This window comes from Somniosus microcephalus, chromosome 20, assembly GCF_052327205.1.
Source record: "Somniosus microcephalus isolate GS21.2 chromosome 20, FLI_Smic_1.0, whole genome shotgun sequence".
NCBI classification, from domain to species: domain Eukaryota; kingdom Metazoa; phylum Chordata; class Chondrichthyes; order Squaliformes; family Somniosidae; genus Somniosus; species Somniosus microcephalus.
The window spans coordinates 37,968,455-37,993,084 of NC_141006.1; the positions used below are offsets into that span (position 1 = coordinate 37,968,455).

The window sequence follows — 24,630 nt, forward strand, 5'->3', positions numbered from 1 at the left end:
TTAATTTTGCATGCTAATCTCTTATGCGGGACCTTATCGAAAGCCTTCTGAAAGTCCAAATACACCACATCCACTGGTTCTCCCTTATCTATTTTACCAGTTACATCCTCAAAATTCCAGTAGATTAGTCAAGCACGATTTACCTTTTGTAAATCCATGTTGGCTTTGTCCGATCCAGTCACTGCTTTCCAAGTGCTCTGCTATTACATCTTTTATAATGGACTCTAGCATTTTCCCCACTACCGATGTCAAGCTTACCGGTCTATAATTCCCCGCCTTTTCTCTACCACCTTTTTTGAATAGTGGGGTAACATTAGCTACCCGCCAATCCATGGGTACCGTTCCAGAGTCTATCAAGTTCTGGAAGATGACCAGCAATGCATCTACTATTTCTAGGGTCACTTCCTTAAGTGCCCTGGGATGTAGATTATCAGGCCCTGGGGATTTATCGACCTTCAGTCCCATCAATTTTCCTAACACCATTTCCCTACAAATACTGATTTCTTTCAGTTCCACCCTTTCATCAGACCCTATGTTCCCCGGCATCTCTGGGAGGTTATTTGTGTCCTCCTTTGTGAAGACAGAACCAAAATATGTATTTGCCCTGCTTTTTGTTGACAGGACATACCTGGGCAGTTTTCCACATTGTCAGGTAGATGCCAGTGTTGTAGCTGTACTGGAACAGCTTGGCTAGAGGTGCAGATAGTTCTGGAGAACAAGTCTTCAGCACGGCACCCTGGATGTTGTCAGGGCCCATAGCCTTTGCTGTATCCAGTGCGCTCAGCCGTTTTTTGATATCACGTGGAGTGAATCAAATTGGCTGAAGACTGGCTTCTGTGATGGTGGGGGCCTCAGGCAGAGGCCGATATAGATCATCCACTTGGCACTTCTGGCTGAAGATGGTTGCAAACGCTTCAGCCTTGTCTTTTGCACTCATGTGCTGGGCTCCACCATCATTGAGGATGGGGATATTCATGGAGCCTCCTCCTCCCGTTAGTTGTTTAATTGTCCACCACCATTCATGACTGGATGTGGCAGGACTGCAGAGCTTTGATCTGATCCGTTGATTGTGGGATCACTTAGCTCTGTCTATCGCATGCTGCTTTTGCTGTTTAGCATGCATGTAGTCCTGTGCTGCAACTTCCCCAGGTTGGCACCTCATTTTTAGTACGCCTGGTGCTGTTCCTGGCATGCTCTTCTGCACTCCTCATTGAACCAGGTTGGTCCCCTGGCTTGATGGTAATGGTAGAGTGAGAGATATGCTGGGACATGAGGTTACAGATTGTGGTGGAATACAATTCTGCTGCTGCTGATGGCCCACAGCGCCTCATAGATGCTCAGTTTTGAACTACTAGATCTGTTCTGAATCTATCCCATTTAGCACAGTGGTAGTGCCACACAACAGGATAAATGGTGTCCTCAGTGTGAAGACAGGACTCCGTCTCCACAAGGACTGTGCGGTGGTCACTGCTACCAATGCTGTCATGGAGAGATGCATCTGTGACAGGTAGATTGGTGAGGATGAGGTCAAGTAGATTTTTCCCTCGTGTTGGTTCTCTCACTACCTGCCGCAGCCCCAGTTTGGTAGTTATGTCCTTCAGGACTCAGCCAGCTCGGTCAGTAGCGGTGCTACCGAGCCACTCTTGGTGATGGACATTGAGGTCCCCCACCCAGTGTACATACTGTGCCCTTGCTACACTCAGTGCTTCTTCCAAGTGGTGATCAACATGGAGGAGTACTGATTCATCAGCTGAGGGAGGGTGGTAGGTGGTAATCAGCAGGAGGTTTCCTTGCCCTTGCTTGACCTGAAGCCATGAGACTTCAGGCCATCTGGAGTTAATGTTGAGGACTCCCAGGGCCACTCCCTCCCGACTATATACCACTAGGTTCCTAGAGAGCAAATAATAAAAATGACAACAGAGAAGGTCATAGACTTAGGTAGCAGTGGGGAAATTGAAAACCAGAGCATGTCAGGAAGGGGCAGAAGGTATGGAGTAAAAGGTAAAGTAATAAAAAGGGCAAAAGCAGGAACTAAGTGTCACAAAACATCTTTGAAAGTTCTCTATCTGAATGCACGTAGCATTCGTAACAAAATAGACGAGTTAATGGCACAAATAACTACATATGGGTATGATCTTGTGGCCATTACAGAAACATGGCTGCAGGGTGACAATGCCTGGGAATTAAACATACCAGGTTATTTAACGATCAGGAAGGACAGGCAGGAAGGAAGGGGAGGTGGTGTGGCTATGTTAATAAAGGAAGGAATCACTGTAATACAGAGAAATGATATTGGGTCAAAAGATCAGGATAATGAAACAGTTTGGGTGGAGGTAAGGAATAATAAGGGGATAAAAACACTAGTGGGCGTAGTCTATAGGCCTCCGAACAGTGGCAACTCTGTTGGACGGAGTATCAATCAGGAAATAGTTGAGGCTTGTAATAAGGGAACATCTATAATTATGGGGGATTTTAACTACCATATTAATTGGACAAATCAAATTGGGCAGGGCTGCCTTGACGATGAGTTCATTGAGTGTATTAGGGATGGGTTTCTTGAGCAGTATGTAACTGAACCGACCAGGGGGCAAGCAACCTTAGATCTGGTCCTGTGTAATGAGACAGGATTAATTAATAATGTCCTAGTAAAGGATCCCCTTGGAATGAGTGACCATAACATGGTTGAATTCCATATTCAATTAGAGGGTGAGAAGGTTGGATCTCAAGCAAGCGTGCTAAGCTTGAATAAAGGAGACTATGAAGGTATGAGAGCGGAATTGAGTAGAGTGGATTGGGAAAATAGATTAAAGGGTAAGACGATACATGATCAGTGGTGTACATTTAAGGAGTTATTTTACAACTTCTAAAAAAAATATATTCCACTGAGAAGAAAAGGGTGAAAAAGAAAAGACAGCCATCCGTGGCTAAATAAAGAAATTAAGGATAGTATTCGACTAAAAACAAGGGCATATAAGGTAGCCAAATCTAGTGGGAGGATAGAGGATTGGGAAAACTTTAAAAGACAGCAAAAAGTAACAAAAAGATTGATTAAGAAAGGGAAGATAGATTATGAAAGTAAATTAGCAAAAAATATAAAATCAGATAGTAAGAGTTTTTATAGTTATATAAAAAGAAAAAGGGTGGCTAAAGTAAATGTTGGTCCCTTAGAGGATGAGACTGGGAAATTAATGGTGGGAAATATGGAGATGGCAAAAACACTGAATGAATATTTTGTATCCGTCTTTACAGTAGAAGACACTAAGAATATCCCAACACTGGACAAACAGGGGGCTAAAGGGGGAAGGAGCTAAACACGATCAAAATCACTCAGGAAGTGGTACTCGGTAAAATAATGGGACTCAAGGCAGATAAATCACCTGGACCTGGTGGCTTACATCCTAGGGTCTTGAGGGAAGTGGCGGTAGGGATTGTGGATGCATTGGTAATAATTTTCCAAAACTCCCTGGACTCGGCAAAGGTCCCGACAGACTGTAAAACTGCTAATGTAACACCCTTATTTAAAAAGGGCAGTAGACAGAAGGCTGGAAACTATAGACCGGTTAGCCTAACATCTGTGGTAGGTAAAATGTTGGAGTCCATTATTAAGGAGACAGTAACAGGACATTTGGATAATCATAATTTAATAGGACAAAGTCAGCATGGTTTTATGAAGGGGAAGTCATGTTTGACAAATTTGCTGGAGTTCTTTGAGGAAGTAACATATAGGGTGGATAAAGGGGAACCAGTGGACGTAGTGTATTTAGACTTCCAAAAGGCATTTGACAAGGTGCCACACAGAAGATTATTGCTTAAGATAAAAAATCACGGGATTGGGGGTAATATTCTGGCATGGATAGAGGATTGGCTATCTAACAGAAGGCAGAGAGTTGGGATAAATGGTTCATTCTCAGACTGGCAATCAGTAACTAGTGGTGTTCCGCAGGGGTCAGTGCTGGGTCCCCAGCTCTTTACAATCTATATTAACAATTTGGAGGAGGATGATACTAAGATGGGAGGGAAAGTAGTGAGTGAGGAGGACATAAAAAACCTGCAAGGGGACATAGACAGGCTAAGTAAGTGGGCAGAGATTTGGCAGATGGAATACAATACTGGAAAGTGTGAGGTTATGCACTTTGGCAGGAAAAATCGTAGAGCAAGTTATTATCTTAATGGCAAGAAACTGGAAAGTACTGAAGTACAAAGGGATCTGGGGGTCCTGCTGCACGAAACTCAAAAGGTTAGTATGCAGGTGCAGCAAGTGATTAAGAAGGCCAATGGAATGTTGGCTTTCATTGCTAGGGGGATAGAATATAAAAATAGGGAGGTATTGCTTCAGTTGTACAAGGTATTGGTGAGACCGCACCTGGAATACTGTGTACAGTTTTGGTGTCCATACTTAAGAAAGGACATACTTGCTCTCGAGTCAGTACAAAGAAGGTTCACTCGGTTAATCCCGGGGATGAGGGGATGGACATATGAGGAGAGGTTGAGTAGATTGGGACTCTACTCATTGGAGTTCAGAAGAATGAGAGGCGATCTTATTGAAACATATAAGATTGTGAAGGGGTTGGATCGGGTGGATGCGGGGAAGATGTTCCCGATGATGGGTGAAACTAGAACTAGGGGGCATAGTCTTAGAATAAGGGGCTGCTCTTTCAAAACTGAGATGAGGAGGAACTACTTCACTCAGAGGGTGGTAGGTCCATGGAATATGCTGCCCCAAAAAGCTGTAGAAGCTACATCATTACATAAATTTAAAACAGAAATAGACAGTTTCCTAGAAGTAAAGGGAATTAAGGGTTACGGGGAGCGGGCAGGAATTTGGACATGAGTCTAGGTTCGGATCGGTCATGGCCCTGTGGGTAGCGGAGCGGGCCCAGGGGCCGTATAGCCTAATCCTGCTCCTATTTCGTGTGTCTAATTCTGTTAGATTCAGGAGATGGTTCTGTGATAGTGGATTGGCGGTTAGGATCAGATCAGCCATGATCTTATTGAATGGCGGAGCAGGCTCGAGGGGCCGATTGGCCTACTCCTGCTCCTATTTCTTATGTTCTTATGTTCTACCTCTGGTGGGCCTGTCCTGCCGGTGGGACAGGACATACCCAGGGATGGTGATGGAGGAGTCTGGGACATTGGCGGAAAGGTATGATTCTGTGAGTATGACTGTGTCAGGCTGTTGCTTGACTCGTCTGTGGGACAGTTCTCCCAATTTTGGCACAAGTCGAATGGGCTGGGCACCCCGTCCAGTTTTATTCTTATAATTGCTTTTCGTAGCAGTTTGTTACAACTGAGTGGCTTGCTAGGCCATTTCAGAGGGCAGTTAAGAGTCAACCACATTGCTGTGGGTCTGGAGTCACATATAGGCCAAACCAGGTAAGGGCGGCAGATTTCCTTCACTAAAAGACATTAGTGAACCAGATGGGTTTTTACGACAATCTGATAGTTTCATGGTCACCATTACTGATACTAGCGTTTTATTCCAGATTTATTTAATTAACTGAATTTAAATTCCCCAGCTGCTGTGGTGGGATTTGAACTCATGTCGCCAGTCCAGTAACATAACCACTATGCTACCATTCCCTCGAATAAGGAAATATTAGAAAACGGGATGCCGAGGTGAAACATAGGAGGTGCAATAAAACCATGCACTTGTCATAGTGAGGATGGAATGTGGGATTTGGCTCACTGGGGGTTTCCTGTGTCAGCATTGCAGTGCACAGGCTTGCAGCATTGAGGTAGGAGGTTGCGGGTCTGACAGTACTGGTTTATACTTTTGCAACAGATCGACTTAGAAACACAAAATTAAGTTTTTTGACTGGTTCTTGGAAAATAAATAAATACTGTTTTTTTTGCATAAATACCACCGCTGTATAAAGAAATATTAAGATTCCATTCTATACCTCAATGAAATAGTAAACAAACACAAGGCCGATTTAATGAACAGATTTATTTTTACGTTCAACTAATAAAATTCTGTCAGCAGTTTTTGCATTTCTTGAATAGTGGGTAAGGGGGCAGAGTTTGTAAATAAGGTCCTCTTTGAAATCTTGCAATCAATCATAAAAATTATCAGAATTTACCTGAAACATACTTACCTCAGATAAAAGTGTCAGGGGTTAATTTTAACCCTACTTAACCAGTGGAAACTGGGTGGATGGGCAGTTAAAATGAGCAGTTAATTTGTATAGATGAGAGCAGGAAGTTACAAAGGGAGATAGACAGGTCATCCATTTAAATTCCAAGAAAGACAAATCGGAATATTTTCTTCGTGGCGAGAGACTAAGATCTATGGAGGAACAAAGGAATTAGATGTCCAGGTACACTATTAATAAAAGCTAGTGCACAGGAACAAAAAGTAATTAAAACGGCTAATGGAATGATGGCCTTAATCTCAAGAGGGCTGGAATAGAAAAGTGAGGTAGTTGTGTTTCAGTTATACAGAGCCCATCTGGAGTACTGCGTTCAGTTTTGGGCACAAACCTTAGGAAATATTTATTAGCCTTGGCAGGGATACAGTGCAGATACACCAGAATGATACCAGGGCTTAAATGGTTAAATTAGGAGGACAGGTTGCATAAACTTGATTGGTATTCCCTTAAATTTGGAAAGTTGAGGGGTGATCTAATTATGGTCTTCAGGGGGGAAAATTGGGTTGCTTTGCGCCTCTCGTTAGCGCCCCAAGGGGACGCTAATGGGGGGCGCAAAGCACCTAGCGCCCGGGCGTGGCACCGTTAATGCCTCCCAAGAAATTCAGCGGGAGTTTAGCGGCAGCGGTAGCCGGTAGCGCCCCGCGGCGTGGCGCCTCTGGCGATGATATCATCGCCGTGCGCAGCGCCCCAGCCGCAAACTTCGCTCGCGCCCCCTGACCTACCGCCGGACGCTGACCTACCGCCGGACGCTATGTCCAACAGGGTCAGGGTGCTGTCTTTGTGGCCGCAGCGGCGCAAATTAAAGGGCAGGTACTGGGTGGCCATTTTATTGGGGCCGCCTGCCAGCACCTGCCCCCTGTGGCCTCCTCCTGTGGGGTGCTGGCTGCGATCGGTCAGCCTGGCACTCCTCTTGAGTGCCGGGCTCTTTTGCCAGCACTCCACTCCCCGGTAGTCCAGCAGGGCCCCGGTTAGGCCACTCTCCTTTAATCAGGGGAGGGAGGCCTGTAATACATCAGCGCTATGTGCTGATGTGCATGGCGTTGTTGCACGTAGCACCGTGATATTGAATGGTAACGCCCCAAGAGGGAGGGGGAGCGCTTCCAGTAGTGCCCCACCTCCTACTTGGGGCGCGAACATTCAATTTCCGCCATGGGGCGCTAACTTTTTCAGGGCACTAAAAGTAGCACCCCAGTGAAGTTAGCGCCCCAAAGGGAGTACAACCCAATTTTTCCCCCTTAAAGTGATCAAGTGATTTGATAGGGGAGTTACAAAGAAGCTATTTCCTTTGGTGGGGGGAATTCAGAACAAGGGAGCATAATCTTAAAATTAGAGCTGGTCCATTTAGGAGTGAAATCAGGAAACACTTTTTCACACAAAGGGTGTTGGAAATCTGGAACTCCCCAAAAGGCTGTGGATGCTGGACCGATTAAAGTTTTCAGACTGAGATCGACAAATTTTTGTTGGGTAAGGGTATCAAGGAAAATGAAGTTGAGATACAGATCAGACATGATCTACAATCCCCACCACTTACCGCGGGCGTGTTCGTGCATACGTGGTTTGCCCAGTATATGCGATGGTGGGAATAGCTGAGATGATGCCACAGTTAAGCATTTGACAGCTGTGCTTTTCTTAATATTGGTAATGGACTATTTCAAAACCAATACATATTTCTTGTTTTAATTGTTTTTGTTTTTACAAAAATCTGTTTAGAAACCATTTGGGAAGAAGTGGACATGGTGATGGTTGTTCAGTAGCAGTTGTCAAGATAATCGTTACAATCTACGATAGCAGTATATCTCTAATTTTATAAAATTACAGCTTTTTTGTATTGACTGTTAAAATGGATCTATTATTGTCAATTGGAATAAGTTCTTTATGAAATCAGACTATTGTAATGAGATAGCAGGGTAGCGCTGACAGTATTTTCTTTTAATATGAGTTTGGTTTGCACAGTTTCTCCTTGATTTCCCTATTATCAGCTGACAGCACCTAAGGAGAATCTTCTTTTAAGTTCATCACTACATCTTGCATCTTCTGTTTCTGGCCAAAATAAACGGAGCACATAAGATGCTATAAGTGGCAACTTTGAAATAGACATTAATGCAAATGGATAATAGTTATCCCCTTTTGGCCGATAGAAGCGACTGCTCATTTTAAACGTGAATGTTTTAAGTGGTGAGGACTGTAATAGAATGGTGGAAGAGACTCGATGGGCTGGATTTTGTCAATGGGGTCATGACAGAGGCGGGTCTCCCACTTTTTGGGTTGTAGTCCCACCTCCATCGACTTGTGGCCAACCCACGCGATTTTCCCTTGATTGACCTTGTTAAGCCCGCCCAGCGGGCTCAGCAGGCGAATTAAGGGACACTCGGTTACAGGTGACCTCAGGGATTGACATTTCATCTGTCAAGAGCTTTTGACAGATGAAATATCAGCGTTTGACAGCTCTGTGAAGCTGTCCAACACTGACAATCTGACTTCTAACTTGAGTCCTTCTCCACAGACTCAGTTAGAAATCTCTCCAGAACAGAAAGCAGAGTGCAACTTTTGACAGCTCGCAGCCATTCTGCTTTCTGTGCCGGTGAGATGAGGGACTCCCGAGACCTGAAGGAAGAAAGCCTGCATTAGTAAGTAAAGGTAAGTAAAACTTATTTAAACACTTTACACACACCAAACACACTTACCTCTGCACTCATGCACCCATCACTCACCTGAACACCGGACATTTTGAACCCTCCAAGCCCTTCAGCCCAACGGTCCGCCTTGCTAACTTGGCGTGGTTTGGAGCCGTCGGGAAGCCCACACTTCAGGGCTAAAAATAGGGATTAGGCCAAAAACTGCCTGTTAACTACCTGTTAACAGGCAGTTAATTGGCACGAATCCCCTTCCTGCCTCGGGGAGGCAGCTCCCAGCACAGGTCGGGTACCCGCCTCCTGGGAAATGGGCATGGAGGCGGGAAGGGTTCATGCCCCCCCGATTCTGCAATTTTAACACCCCACACGCCTCCATTCCTGCCTCCACGGCCCTGGGAAATTCGAGCCCGACGGGTCTACTCCTGTTCCTATGTAGCAGGTTACTTACCTGATTGGAACTCGACTCTTTACCGCCATCTCCGATATTAACCGGCACGTTACTGAAGATGGATTGGACGCTCGCCTAACGCAGGCGGAAGCCTCAAGGATTTATGCAAATCAGTGTCCTATTATGTCAGTAGGACCATGATGGCACTTTAACCAGGGCCTGAGCAGTGAAGCCACCACAGCTTTCCAGCCAGGCTGAAACAGGTCAGCAGCTGGTGGGAAGAACGAAGAGGCCCTCTAGGTAAGTGCTCCTACAGGCACCACAAGGACAGTTGCAGCCTTCCCTGCCCTGGAGACCCCCTTTCCCTCCCGCCGCACCCTCCGGAAACCCCTTCTCCACCACTTACCTGGAAGCCGGCAGATAGCCAAAAGGCTGCCGGATCTTTCCCAGCTGGCAGCTGCTCTGCGTCCCCTTCCCACCTGTTTATTTTTGTCATTTTTGGGGATGTGGGCACCACTGGAAAGGTCAGCATTTATTGCCTATCCTTAGTTGCCCCTGAGAAGGCAGTGGTGGGCCGCCTTCTTGAACCACTGTAGTTGATGTGGTGAAGGTGCTGTTCGATATGGAGTTCCAGGATTTTGATCCAGCGACGATAAAGGATCGGCGATATATTTCCAAGTCAGGATGATGTGTGACTTGGAGTGGAACTTAGAGGTCATGGGGGGTGATTTTCATTCAGAAGTCGGGAAGGAGGCGGTTGTAGCCCACCTCCATCGAGATGCGACCAATCCACGCGATTTTAACTTGATTGACCTTGTTGAGCCAGCGGGCTCAGCAGGTCAATTAAGGGCCACCCGGCAGCAGGTGATGTCACAGACTGAAATTTCATCTGTCAAGATGAAATATCAGTGTTTCACAGCTGTATGAAGCTGTCAAACACTGATAGTCTTACTTCTAACATGAGTCCTTCTACACAGACTCAGTTAGAAATCTCTGTGGCACAGAAAGCTGCAGGCTGTCACTTTTGACAGTTCGCGGCCATTCTGCTTTCTGTGCCGGTGAGATGAGGGACTCCCCGAACCTAAAGGAAGGAAGGCTGTAAAGGTAAGAAAAGGTCATTTACACTTCTTTAATCACTTTAGACACACCAAACACGCTTACCTTTGCACTCATGCACACATCACTCACCTGAACACCGACATCTCGACCCCTCCAAGTCCTTCAACCCGACGGCCCGACTCCTCTAACTTGGCGTGGTTTGGAGCCGTCAGGAATCCCACACTTCAAGCTTTAAAATAGGGATTAGGCTAAAAACTGCCTGTTAACTACCTGTTAACTAGACTGGACAGACTAGATGCAGGAAGGATGTTCCCGATGGTCGGGGAGTCCAGAACCAGGGGTCACAGTCTAAGGATAAAGGGTATGCCATTTAGGACAGAAATGAGGAGGAATTTCTTCACCCAGAGAGTGGTGAACCTGTGGAATTCTCTACCACAGAAGGCAGTAGAGGCCAATTCATTAAATATATTCAAGAAGGAGTTGGATATAGTTCTTAAGGCTAAAGGGATCAAGGGGTATGGGGAGAAAGCTGGGACCGGGTACTGAATTTGGATGATCAGCCATGATAACATTGAATGGCGGAGCAGGCTCGAGGGGCCGAATGGCCTACTCCTGCTCCTATCTTCTATGTTTCTATGTTTTCCCGCCTTGGGTAGGCGGGTCACAGTGCGGGACGGGTACCCGCCTCCTTTGAAACTTACATGGAGGCGGGTTTGGGGGGGATGGTGTCGGGACCCCCGAATTCGGAACTTTAACGCCCCACATGCCTCCAATCCCGACTCCACGGGTCAATGAAAATCGACCCCATGGTGTTGCCATGTACCTGCTGCCCTTGTCCTTCTAGGCGGTAGAGGTTGCAGCTTTGGGAAATTCTGCTGAAGAAGCCTTGGTGACTTGCTGCAGTGCACCCTGTGGATAGTGCACACTGCAGCCACAGTACGCCAGTGGTGGTTGCTTAGCCTAGTGGATGGGGTGCTGATCAAATGGACTGCTTTGGTCTGGATGGTGGTGTTATTGGAGCTGTACTCATCTAGGCAAGTGGAGGGTATTTCATCACACTCCTGACTTGTGCCTTGTAGGTGGTGGCGAGGCTTTGGGAAGTCAGGAGGTGAGCCACTCACCACACACTCATCCCTGACCTATTCTAATAGTCTAGCCATTTTTGTGGCTAGAAATACTCAGCAGGTTCAGTAGCAAGGTTTTGATGAAGGGCCCACATCTGAAACACCAACTTGTCTGTTCTCTTCACAGATGCTGCCTGATCGGTTGAGAGTTTCCAGCATCTTCTGTTTTGTTTCAGATTTCCAGCATCTGCAGTTTTTTGCATTTTGTTCCACGTGTCAATATCTGTTTGCAAGTAGTTATTAGTGCACGTAATTTTTTAGAGTTTTTTTTTACCAGCATAGCTTGACCAGAATTTTGTCAATTTATAATAATATAAATATCAAATGCAGCATTAGCTATTGCTGTAATATTAAAAATTCTGTAGTCACTGGACAATGGATGGAGGACTGTGTGATTGGAAATGATAATGAACTATCATAGAATGGTTACAGCACGAAAGAAGGCCATTCGGCCCGTCGAGCCCGTGCCAGGTCTCTGCAAGAGTACCTCAGCTAGTCTCACTCATCCACCCTTTCTTTGTATCCCTGCAATTTTTTTTCAGATACTTAGCCAACTCCCTTTTGAAAGATAAGATTGAGTCTGCCTCCACCACCCTTTCAGGAAGTGCATTCCAGATTTTAACCACTCGCTGCGTAAAAAAGTTTTTTCTTACGTCGCCTTTGGTTCTTTTGCCAAAGGGAAATGAGACTGCCATCAAGCTGCTTACTTATGCATATTCCATTAGCTTTGAGACAATGGGCAAAACCACAGGGGTCATTCAGCAAATAGTCACATCATTAGAGAAACACCTCTGGCCATCAACATCCTTTGTTTTCAGTTGATGTTGGTGGAACATTCGTGGGCTAATTAAATCAAAAAAGGCTTGTTGTGCCCTCACAGAGGCAGAGATTTCCTTCTGGGCAGTCAGCATGAGTCATTCAAAACACCCATACACATTTGAGTACAGCTAAATGAACTCTAAAACAGCTTGTAACCAAAAATTAGTACCACTTTCTGCCCAGCTGGCCATAGGAAGGCATGGTTTGTTATTTTGTGGTCCTAGCAGGGGTAGGAAGTGGACATATCTCAAGTGTCAACTCTTCATGTGTGAGTGTACATGTGTTTCAACAGGCTGTTCTATTGAGGGGATATCTCTGGACAGTGTTCAGTTGCACTAGCCTTGACTTTTTCCCGCCTACCAGCCTGCCCTGGGACACTAAAATCAACTGCATCATTTCCACCACCTAAGTTCAGAGATCAACGTTTTGAAGATGAGGACATGTGCCATCAGGACCAGAGATCGTGCTGGATTCCGGAGAGTGGATGACCCAACAGACCTTAATATCAGTCATTAGAGTAGAACGGAATGGAGCAAAGATGGGAGGTTCTTTAAAGTTCAGCAAGATTAGACGTGGAGGAGAAAAGTAAGTTAGAGAGGTTAGCTTTTTCTTTGAGAGACAGCACCGTCTCCCTGGGAGGCTCAGTGAGATTAACCAGTGAGTAGCTGAATCATACAGATGCAGAAGGTCTAACTACAACGTTTTTTAGTGGCCTTGGACTTGTGAAAAGAAAAAAAAGACTTGCATTTATATCGTGTCTTTAACGACCTCAGGACGTCACAAAGCGCCTTACAGCCAATGAAGTACTTTTTGAAGTGGAGTCACTGTTGTAATGTAGGAAACGTGGCAGCCAATGTGCACACAGCAAGCTCCCACAAACAGCAATGTGATAATGACCAGATAATCTCTTTGTTTAGTGATGTTGATTGAGGGATAAATATTAGCCAGGACACCGGGGATAACTCCTCTGCTCTATTTGGAAATTATGCCATGGGATCTTTTATGTCCTCCTGAGAGAGCAGACGGGGCCTCGGTTTAACGTCTCATCCGAAAGACGAAAGTGGAGGGAAAATTGGTTGGAATTCTCACTCCTAATTGCCATGCGCCAATTTCTTCTGGGAGTGTGTGTGTATATGTCAGATGAGGCTAGGATTCAGCTTGGCTGTCAAGGCTCATCCATGAATAATGGCCACTTGAACAAGATGGTGAGAGGGTGAATGGTGAATAGAACCATGCCCCAGCTAGGAGTCCTCTCTTTCAGGAGAGGTGGGGTTTGAGACCAATATTGGCAAGAAGGAAAGGAGAGCTAGCTAATGTACCATCAGATGGGAAAGGAGAGACCACTTTGGGCAATGGATCAGAAGGAATAGCCACTGGAAGGGCAGGAAGACAACTGTGATACTTTTGCACTGAAGTTGTGTTTGGAATAATACCACACGATGGGGTGTATTTAACCTATTAGGTCATCTGAGGAGCTCCTTATTGCTAACAGTTACAACCCATTTCTTAAGACAGAGAAAGCCCTGGATTCAGACCCACATTTCAATAAACTCTGAATAAGTAGAAGTGTCCAGGACATGGAGTCCTCATATGCTGGTCAAAAAAGTCTTGTCTGTGCCCATAACTGGACCCATGATGTAGAGAAAAATTGCAGAAGGAGACACAGGGTACAAATAGCTGTCGTATTCTTCCTCTTCCCCTCCTCTTTCTGATCCCAAGCACAATTTCCCATTTAATTTTGTGGAGGATGGGAGAGAAAGAGAAGATGCAAAGTTTATATAAACATGATGATTTTTTTGTTGGGGCACTGGACAAGGCTAGAATTGGGTAAAAATCACACAGGTATTTATGAAAAACTGGAACTAAGTGATGTGCAGTGTCTTGGTGTGGTAATAAGCTGTATCACTAAGTTGTAAGATGTGGGTTTGGGTTCATGACCTGGCAAATAATTTGTTCTTCCATTCATCCAGGCTGTTCTTTCCCCGTAATGGACAAAATGAGATCAAATCTGTGGATGAGTCAGTGAAGGCACTTCTATATTTGAGACTGGGCTCCTTTTCCTTTCAATCAGGGAATGATGCATTTTGTGGGTAAGCTAAAGAGGAGGAGAAAAAATATTTTTAAGACTAAACAAACTTTACATAATTGGGGATAACAACAGAAAATGCTGAAAAAACTCAGCAGGCCAGGCAACATCCGTGGAGAGAAATTAGAGTCAATGTTTCGGGTGAACCCTTTGTCAAGACTTAAGAGGCACAGGGAATGAAATAGATTAAGAGGCCAGGCTGGGAGAGAACAAAAGAGAAGAGACATTAAGAGGTATTCAAAACGAGACGAGATGGTGATAGGACTAGTGGAGACAAAAGTATTTTGCTATCTTACATAATTGGGGGACTGGGTAGCTCAGTGGATTAGATGCTGACCTTTCACCTCTGGGACCTTATTTCAAATCCAGTCCAGACTGCTGGGGTGAAAGTCTCCTCTGTTAGCTAGCTATACATGTCCTGCAAGAGATGATTTTGTACAGTCTCAAATCAGTTCCTAGAGGTCATGGGTTTCAGCACAAATCTGCCCCAATTTCAATGTTAATTAGCAGCCTCTCTCAGAGAAGGCAAAGGGGGAAAAATTGGGTTGATTTGCACCTCTCGTTAGCGCCTCTCATTAACCCACATCTTACAACTTAGTGATACAGCTTATGACCACACCAGGACACTGCACATCACTTAGTTTCAGGTTTTCACAAATCCCCTAGCACCCGGGCGTGGCGCTGTTAATGCCTCCCGCAAAATTCAGTGGGAGGTTAGCGGCGGCGGTAGCTGGTAGCGCCCCGCCAGCGATGACGTCATCGTCGTGCACAGCGCCCTGGCCGCAAACTTCCCTTGCACCCCCTGACCTATCGCCGGACGATACATCCGACAGGATCAGGGGGCGTTTTTGCAGCGGCAGCGGAGCTACTTAAAGGGCAGGTGTCAGGCAGCCATTTTTATTTTGGCCGACTGCCAGCACCTGCCCCCTTCCCCTTTTTTTTTCTCGGGGTGCCGGCCGCGATCACTCAGCCCGGCACTCCTCTTGAGTGCCGGGCTGTTTTCACGGTACCCCGTTCCCCGGTGGTCCAGCAGGGCCCCAGTGCACGCAGCGCTAGGTCCCACCTCTTCAGCTGTCGTGCCCCAAGCAAGAGGCGGAGCACTCTTGGGGCGCTACAACTCAATTTCTGGCAGAGGAGTGCTAACTTTTTCGGGGTGCTAAAATTACCGCCCCGGCAACGTTGCGTCCCAAAAGGGGCGCCACCCAATTTTTCCCCCATAGAATTGTTGGTGTGAGATATTGAAAAATGTCACACTATTACAACAGGAGTAAACTCTTCTGATATTAGTAGTGGGGTCAGCCTTGGCTTAGTGGTAGCACTCTCGCCTCTGAGTCAGACGGTTTTGTGAAGAGGAATTTCCTGATATCAGTCCTCAGTTTACTTTTTACTAGTTTTAATATGTGTTTCCTGTCCTACTCTCACCTCCTGGCTAAAGAAAAACAAATTTCCCCAATAACTAGGGCAGTAGACAGGGCTTTAAACTAATGAAGGCGGGGTGGAAGAATTCAGGGAAGAGTAAATTTAAAAGCAGTGAGAGAAATGTCAAGGCTCTAGAGCAGAGCAGAGTTTTGGGTAAAAATAAGCAGAGTGGGTCAGGAAGGGACAGAGAGAGTAACAAAGGTAATAGGGCATCAGTGACTAAGGTGACATCAGGGGAAAATAGAAAAAAAGTCAAAATGAATGGCACTATATCTGAATGCGCAAAGCATTCGCAATAAAATAGATGAATTAATAGCGGAAATAGAAATTAATAGGTTTGATCTAACAGCCATACAGAGACGTGGTTGCAATGTGGCCAAGGTTGGGAACTAAATACTCCAGGATACCTAACTTTTAGAAGAGATAGGCAAAATGGAAAAGGAGGAGGGGTAGCCCTGATAAAGGATGGGATAAACACAGTAGAGAGACAGGATCTTAGCTCCGAAAATCAAGAAGAAGAATCAGTTTGGGTACAGCTAAGAAACAGCAAGGGGCAGAAAACATTGGTGAGAGTTGTTTATAGGCCCCCAAACAGTAGTTGTAATGTAGAGCAGTGTATAAATAAGGAAATTAGAGGTGCATGTAACAAGGGTAATACTGTAACCATGGGGGACTTTAATCTACATATCGACTGGGCAAACCAAATTTGCACTAATAGTGTGGAGGACAAATTCATGGAATGTAAGCAAGATAGTTTTCTAGATCAGTATGTTGAGGAACCAACTAGGGAACAGGTTATTTTAGATCTAGTATTGTGCAATGAGAAAGGGTTAGTTAATAACCTTGTAGTAAGGGGGCCCTTAGGGAAGAGTGACCATAATATGATGGAATTTTATGTTGAGTTTGAAAGTGATTTAGTTAAATCTGAAACTAGGGTCATAAATCTAAACAGAGCAAACTACATAGGTATGAGGGGCAAGTTGGCTAAGGTAGATTGGGAAACTACATTAAAAGGTATGACGGTAGACACGCAATGACTAGCATTTAAAGAATTAATACATAATTTACAACAAATATACATTCCTTTAAGGCACAAAAACCCCACAGGAAAAGTGGTCCAACCGTGGCTAACAAGAGAAGTTAAAGATAATATTAGATCAAAGAAAGAGGCTTATAATGTTGACAAAAAGAGCAGTATGCCTGAGGATTGAGAGGATTTTAGAATTCAGCAAAGGAGGACCAAGAAATTGATGAAGAAAGGTAAAATAGAATATGAGAGTAAACTAGCGAGAGACATAAAAACAGACTGTAAAAGCTTCTATAGGCACGTAAAAAGGAAAAGATTAGCAAAAGTAAATGTGGGTCCCTTACAGGCTGAGACAGGAGAAATTTATAATGGGGAATAAGGAAATGGCAGAGAAATTAAACAAATACTTTGGGCTGGATTTTCCAAACCCTGAGGAGGCGGGACTGCTGGTAAAGTAGCAGAAAGTGGGGGTGGATGGCAAACCCGCCCCCATCCCACCTCCATGCCCTTTTGCCAGGAGGCGGGAAGATGTGCTGCTTCAGGTCCTGTCTCCTGGAGGCGGAAAAGGCATTAAATACTTTTAACTGCCTGTTAACAGGTAGTTAACAGGCAGAAAAAAGGATTAGTGCCATTTTATCTTCACAGGTGAAGGCTTCCCGACCTCGGAGAACCCCGCCGGGTTGGAGGAGATGTGAAGGAGGTCTGCGGCGGTTGGAGGCACCTGGAAGTAAGATGCAGAGGTGAGTGATGGGTGCAAGTGTGGAGTAGTAAGTATGTAAGGTGAGTGATAAGTGTAAAATTTTTTTCACTTACCTTGTTTCCTTCCTACAGCCTTCATCCTCTCTGGATCAGGAGACCCAACATCCTCGTTGTCGATTTCACAGACTGGCTGTTGGACCTTCCGAACCAATAGTCATCTGAAATCGACAAAGTTGAAAGGTTTGATGAGTCCTGAACACAAGGACTCCTCAAACTACAGAGAATGTCAGTGTTTGACAGCTTCACAGAGCTGTCAAACCCTGACATTTCTTCTTCCAAGAAGTCTTGACAGATAGCACGTCTGATGTTGATGTGCTCTGTCAGTGACTTCCTCCCTAATTGGCCTGCTGAGCCCACAGGGTGGGCTTAACAAGGTAAATCAGGGGAAAATCCCTCTGGTTGGTCAGACGAGGATGGAGGTGGGACATTGACACGACAAGCAGCAATCCTGCCTCCAGCTCGTCTCCATTGAGATAATTCAGCCCTTTGTGTCTGTTTTCACGGAAGAAGACACACAAAAGTCCTGGAAATAGTGGAGAACCAAGGGTCTAGCGAGAATGAGGAACTGAAAGAAATTAGTATTCGTAAAAAAATAGTACTGGAGAAATTAATGGGACTGAAAGCCAATTAATCCCCTGGATCTGATGGCCTACATCCTAGGGTTTTGAAAGGGGTGGCTATAGAGATAGTGGTGCATTGGTTGTCATCTTCCAAAATTCCATTGATTCTAGAACGGTTCCCACAGATTGGAAGGTAGCAAATGTAACCCCATTATTTAAGAAAGTAGGGAGAGAGAAAATGGGGAACTACAGACCAGTTAGCCAGTAATAGGGAAAATGCTAGAATCTATTATTAAGGACATGGTAACAGGGCACTTAGAAAATGACGAATCTGTTAGAGTTTTTTGAGGTTCTAACTAGCAGAATTGATAAGGGAACCAATGGATGTGGTGTATTTGGATTTTCAGAAGGCATTCGAAAAGGTGCCACACAAGAGGTTATTAAACAAAATTAGGGCTCATAGGATTGGGGGTAATATACTAGCATGGATTGAGGATTGGTTAATGGACAGAAAACAGAGATTAGGAAGAAACGGGTCATTTAAGGGTTGGCAGGTTGTAACTAGTGGGGTACCGCAAGGATCAGTGCTTGGGCCTCAGCTATTCACAATCTATTACTTATTTGGATGAGGGGACCAAATGTAATATATCCAAGTTTGCTGATGATACAAAGCTAGGTGGGAATGTAAGTTGTGAGGAGGATGCAAAGAAGCTTCAAGGGGATATAGACAGGCTAAGTGAGTGGGCAAGAACATGGCAAACGGAATATAATGTGGAGGATTTGAGTATAAGAGTAAAGATGTCTTTACTGCAATTATATAGGGCCCTGGTGAGACCACACCTGGAGTATTGTGTACAGTTTTGGTCTCCTTACCTAAGGAAGGATATACTTGTCATAGAGGGAGTGCAACAAAGGTTCACCAGACTGATTCTTGGGATGGGGGGATTGTCCTATGAGGAGAGATTGAGTAGACTAGGCCTATATTCTCTGGTGTTTAGAAGAATGAGAGGTGATCTCATTGAAACATACAAAATTCTTACAGGGATTGACAGGGTAAATGCAGGGAGGATGTTTCCCCTGGCTGGGGAGTCTAGAACCAGGGGTCACAGTCTCAAAATAAAGGGTTGGCCATTTAGGACTGAGATGAGGAGAAATTTCTTCACTCAGAGGGTGGTGAATCTTTGGAATTCTCTATCCCAGAGGGCTGTGGAGGCTCAGTCGTTGAGTATATTCAAGACAGAGATCGATAGATTTTTGGATGTTAAGGGAATCAAGGGATATGGGGATAGTGCAGGAGTTGAGGTAGAAGATCAGCCATGATCTTATTGAATGACGGAGCAGGCTCGAGGGGCCGAATGGCCTACTCCTGCTCCTGTTTCTTATGTTCTTATGTTCCTCATATCTCAGACTCCTGATGCTAGGGATCAACCTGATGGCCCTTCTCTGCACTGCCTTCATCACCTAAGTCTCCCTTGTGTCTCGGCAGCCAGGCTGGACACAACACTCAAGGTGCGGGTTGACCAGAGCACTGTACAATTTGATCACAACTTCCTCAGACATATATTCTATTGTTTTGGCTCTTAGTTAAACCTGTGGAAAATCGAGTCTACTAAGACTCCTAAGTCTCTCTTAACGTCATCCTTAGCTATTTCAACAGCATTCATGGAGAATGTGTGTCACCCATTTTTCTGAGGAAGGACGTTCTTGCCATGGAAGGAGTGCAGCGAAGATTCACCAGGCTGATACCTGGGATGGCAGGAATGACGTATGAGGAGAGATTGTGTCGATTGGGCTTATACTCACTGGAGTTTAGAAGATTGAGAGGGGATCTCATCGAAACCTATAAAATTCTGTCAGGCCTGGACAGACTAGATGCAGGAAGGATGTTTCCGATGGCCGGGGAGTCCAGAACCAGGGGTCATAGTCTAAGAATAAGGGGTAAGCCATTTAGGACTGAAATGAGGAGGAATTTCTTCACCCAGAGAGTGGTGAACCTGTGGAATTCTCTGCCACAGAGGGCGGTGGAGGCCAATTCATTAAATATATTCAAGAAGGAGTTGGATATATTTCTTAAGACTAAAGGGATCAAGGGATATGGGGAGAAGGCAGGGACCGGGTACTGAATTTGGATGATCATTGAATGGCAGAGCAGGCTCGAGGGGCCGAATGGCCTACTCCTGTTCCTATCTTCTATGTTTCTATGTTTTCCTTCTTATATGCGTGTCTGCATTAAATTTCATCTGTTATCGTTCTGCCCACAACTGTTCATCAAATTCCAGCAACAGTCTCTGTACCGAGTTCAGCACCAAGTCAGTCAAATAACACTTACATGAAGAATGGTTACTTGGGAGAGTTACCAAAGGACCGTTATTTCTATGATACAATATATCAGCCTAAGTCACTGGGTTTAAGAAAGGAAGAGGAAAGGGGCAAAAAAAATGATTGAACTCCCGGGTCGACTTTGTTATCAAGGGGAGGTAGCTCAAAAGACTACAGTGAATATTGATTTTGTTATGCTCTAGACCAGGAGTTTAAATCAAAAAGAAGAAGATTTCATACCCATTGTTTCATCTGTTCTTTTGCCTGCTGAGTTCATGTAGGGATAATAGTGAAAACTAATAGAGTTCAAGAGTGGGAATAATGTGCACGACTAAATGGCAATGGAAGCATACAGTACCTTGTTTCCTGTGTCCAGAGCAGCATGCAGATGAAGGCTCTTGAAGCTTTGTACCTCAGTACTTGGGGGATTCACATATTTGTCTTCATTTACTGAGTCACAAATGGATGGGTTTGTCATGTTGATTGAAACTGACTCAGTGTTGCCTCTGCATTCAGTTTCTGCACTTCTGTCCTTAGTAATGACTCTAAAAGTGGGACTCATGTTTAAGTGAGGAACATAGTCAGGAGAACCTGGAACAAATGAGATCTGTCCTGAAAAGAAATGTTGGCCACATATTTTAGAATGAAATGTTGGTGTCCACCCTGGATTGGTGAACCGTATAGCTCTCATCAAAGCTGCTGTATGAGCTTCTGGTTTTCGAATAACAGCGAACCACCGTACATGACTGTCCTTGCCATGACGGCTCGGGCATCCGGGAATACAGCAGGAGCTTTCGTGGGCAGTCATACTAGGAGCAACGACCTTTTTGGCAGCAGGTTTTTTAACAGGAATCATAGTTCTAGGATTGAGGCCAAACTTTTGGCAGAGAACTCTCTGAAAGTAATGCCTAGTTCCTGAGATGGCGAGCCCGTGGTGTCTGCACAGATCTCGCAGTTCGCCTTTTGAGCCTTCTTTGACTTGCCGGGCAGTCACTGATGTCTGGTCTGATATATTGACATGAGCCATTGTGTAATGCTGAAGAAAAAGAAAATTATAACTGTCACAATTACTTTAAAGAGGGATTTGCACTAACAGGACCATTAATCAGTTACAAATAATTATGATTAATTGTAATAAGATACATATTGGATTCTGAAGTTTTCTGTTAATCACAATCCAAAAAAAAATTGCTAAACCTGTACAATAGTCTACAGTGGGGTGGATCTTAACTTTGTCAATCGGAAGCCCGTTTTAGATCTCTCCCGATTTTTATTTCCATTGAAGTCAAATGGAGAGATGTAAAACGAGCTGCTGATTCATTATCACCCGTTTGCACAAAGTCAAAAAATACCCCAATCTGTGTGGGTCCTGTTGCAAAATATTATGGGGTAGATTTTAACTTGTGCTGCCTGGCATAAACAGGGCAGTTGTGGCCCCAAAATGGCTTCCCCGGTTACCGCCCCCTGTTTACACCAGCACTGTCATGCTCAAAGGGGCCTTTCGCTGGGCGGCCAGAGTGCCCACCCGTTTCAAGCAGTGGGCCCTTTATAGTTGCAATGAGGTCCTATGATGTATGTAGCACCCCGACTACAATTTTGATGGACAACTGGACAGAGCCTACGCCATGCACGCTCTGTCCAGTTTTACCAAGCAGTACCACAGAAAGGTAAACACCAAAAAGGTAAGTTTAAAATTATTTTTGTGATGCCAAGAAGTGCAAGTGTGCTCCACCATGCTGCACAAGAATAATGTGGGTTGCTGGAGCCCTGGTTTCCCCTCACGATCGGCCCCCCTCACTCGGACCTATCTTCCTGCCGGCCTGGTCAGCCTCTGGGCCCCCCCCCCCCCCCCCTGATATTCTACCGTCCCGGAGCCCAACAAGCTACAGCACCATATCCATTTGGTTACCACAGCTCGCCGGCGGCATCGTAATGAGACTCAGCCCTCAAACTGAGCCGGCAAACTTCACTGTTCAGTCGCCTGACAGTTAATATCTACCCCTATTTTTTTTTTTACAAGGAACAGCCCTATGACATTAGCAAATCCAGCTGCTGGTAATGATATTAGACTGAAGATGCAGTAAAGTTCATTGAGGGATAAGAAAATTGAAATATCCTAGAACTATTATCGACATGCTACTCGCAATGTACCTCAGCTCCATTGGTCAAACAGTAATGGAGTAAACAGAAAAGTGTTTATGTGGTTATGTCTTGCATCTAGTGTGGATCGATCACATTTCAGGTGTCACAATTCAATCTGTCCCACCTTTTTTAAAAGCCTATCACTTTGTGATGGGTTCTTCTGACCTGTAAGCAGAAAGTTACAAGCAGGTACAATTAACCTCTAAATGACCATAGGCGTTTACATATAGCTACAATTACCTGGATTGGCTAATTAGGCCACTTTCCCATAAGAATTACTTTAACAGTGGCCTAAAGTGGAAAGGCCAAGTTCAATACAGCTCCATTTTAGCAGCTAAAATATGCTCCAGACCACAGATTACCTGTGAGCAAGGGAGATCCACTCGTTTTACAAAAAGGGTTCTCTCTCAAACAATGCCCGAATGTTTTATGACATAATCTTAATTCAGTTTTGATCCCTGTGCGGTAATTTAAGTACCTAGTATTTTCAAATCCCCCTTTCCTTTGCTTTTTTTTCCCACTTACTTTTGAAATGTTGTTTATTTAAAAAGTGAATACAGGTTGTACTGAGGCTCAAACTTGCATCTTCATTTGTCCTTCTTTTTCTCTGGACAAGCAAGAGACTGAAAATCACCTTCTTTGTTTCCCGGCCTCCTTTTTACTATTATGAGCTGCATTTATTAACGTTGCATTGTTGATATAATGGTTTATATGCATGATCGTCCAGTTATGAAAAGCACCGTAATGCTAAGCACTGAAGAGCAACCTAGCAATTCTTAGTTTAGCTTGGAATTAGGCTCTTCTTTCCTGTGAGCTGCTGCTCTATTAGAACTGAAATCTCCTCTCTCTGGAAGAGATGTGTACATTCTATTTGCATGCAGGTGCAACACTTGCAAGCAACTGTTAATCCTTGTTTTCAGTCTGTTCCCATCCAAGTGAAAGGCTTATGCACACATCTGTCGTCTGCTCCTGTACTGTGGGGGGATGAACAGTACAATGCCAGCATCATATACCCCATTTATATTACCCATGTACTGCCTATGGCACTACTGGCTTTATTAGAAAACTACCAGCATCTCCCCCTCCCTACGTGTACTGGGAGTCAGAGGTGCTAAACAGCACCAAAACATCACTGCCACTCACTGGGAAGAGTTTCTCAGCTATTAGAAAATTAAACAAAAGAATTGTTGCTGCTTCTAGCCTAACCAGTGATTTAGCATAACTTCCTTGCTTTTGTACTCGTATGCTTTTTTAACAGCCTTATCAGCTTGACCTGCCACCTTCAATGTTTTCTGTATGCAAACCCCCAGGTCTCCCTGTTCCTGCACCCCCTTTAAAATTGTACCATTTAGTTTATATATTGTTTGTTTATAACCCTGTACAGTACTACAGGTGAATCATTTCCTCACTTTTGTCTCTTGTGCCGCCTCGTAAAACTGAACATTAAGGTAAGACATCTTATACAATGTTCACCTGTTGCATGCAAAACTTGACATCTTGCTTTCTGTGTGAGTTAACGAGGGGGAACTGAAAGAATAGCTTTATTTCCAAACTGCCGCCAATAGATAAACTCTCGACATAAAATTACTTAAGTCGTGGGAAGTGAACGTGGCTTTCGGATATCACCTTAGCATGTGAAATCCTCTATTAGCAACTGATTTTAAAAACTGAACTGAGGCTTGAAAGCGTATCCTGTTCGCGGATTTGTCGATCACTGTGTTCACAATTTCTTCAAACACCTTCAGTATTGGAGGGATTAAGTAAAATAGGTAACTGGAGCTTAACGAGATGCAAATTGCTCACTGAACACCTGTTTCTGCTCGAAATAGCCAGCATGCTTAGCTTGCTGTAAGCGGTGACTTTGTAGTTGGAAATAATGGTGATGGCAAATAGTTTGCGCTATTTGCCTGATTTAAACAATTGTCCAATTTAAACGTGGGCGGTTTAAGTGATGGGGACTGTACTAATGCAGAATAGCAAGCTACATCGAGGAGCAATGACATCTCTACTGTAAAAATGTAAAGGGGTAGTCGGCATCAATTACTTAGGCTGTACCAAGATAGTGAAGGATCAGATCCCTAATATAGACAATGATCCCAACACATAAACAACACATAGATTATTCCAATATAGCATCGACCAAGAA

The 24,630-nt window shown here is 44.6% G+C and overlaps 1 protein-coding gene across 1 annotated transcript in view; it reads right to left on the reverse strand.

The window, feature by feature from the left end:
• The window catches only part of LOC147103125 (zinc finger MYM-type protein 4-like), a 180,738-nt gene that overhangs the window by 123,152 nt on the left and 32,956 nt on the right, over nt 1–24,630 (reverse strand). The window contains exon 2 of the mRNA XM_085962449.1: nt 20,701–21,378. Coding sequence (XP_085818575.1) covers nt 20,701–21,378 — 678 coding nt within the window. The remainder of the gene's footprint in view (nt 1–20,700; nt 21,379–24,630) is intronic.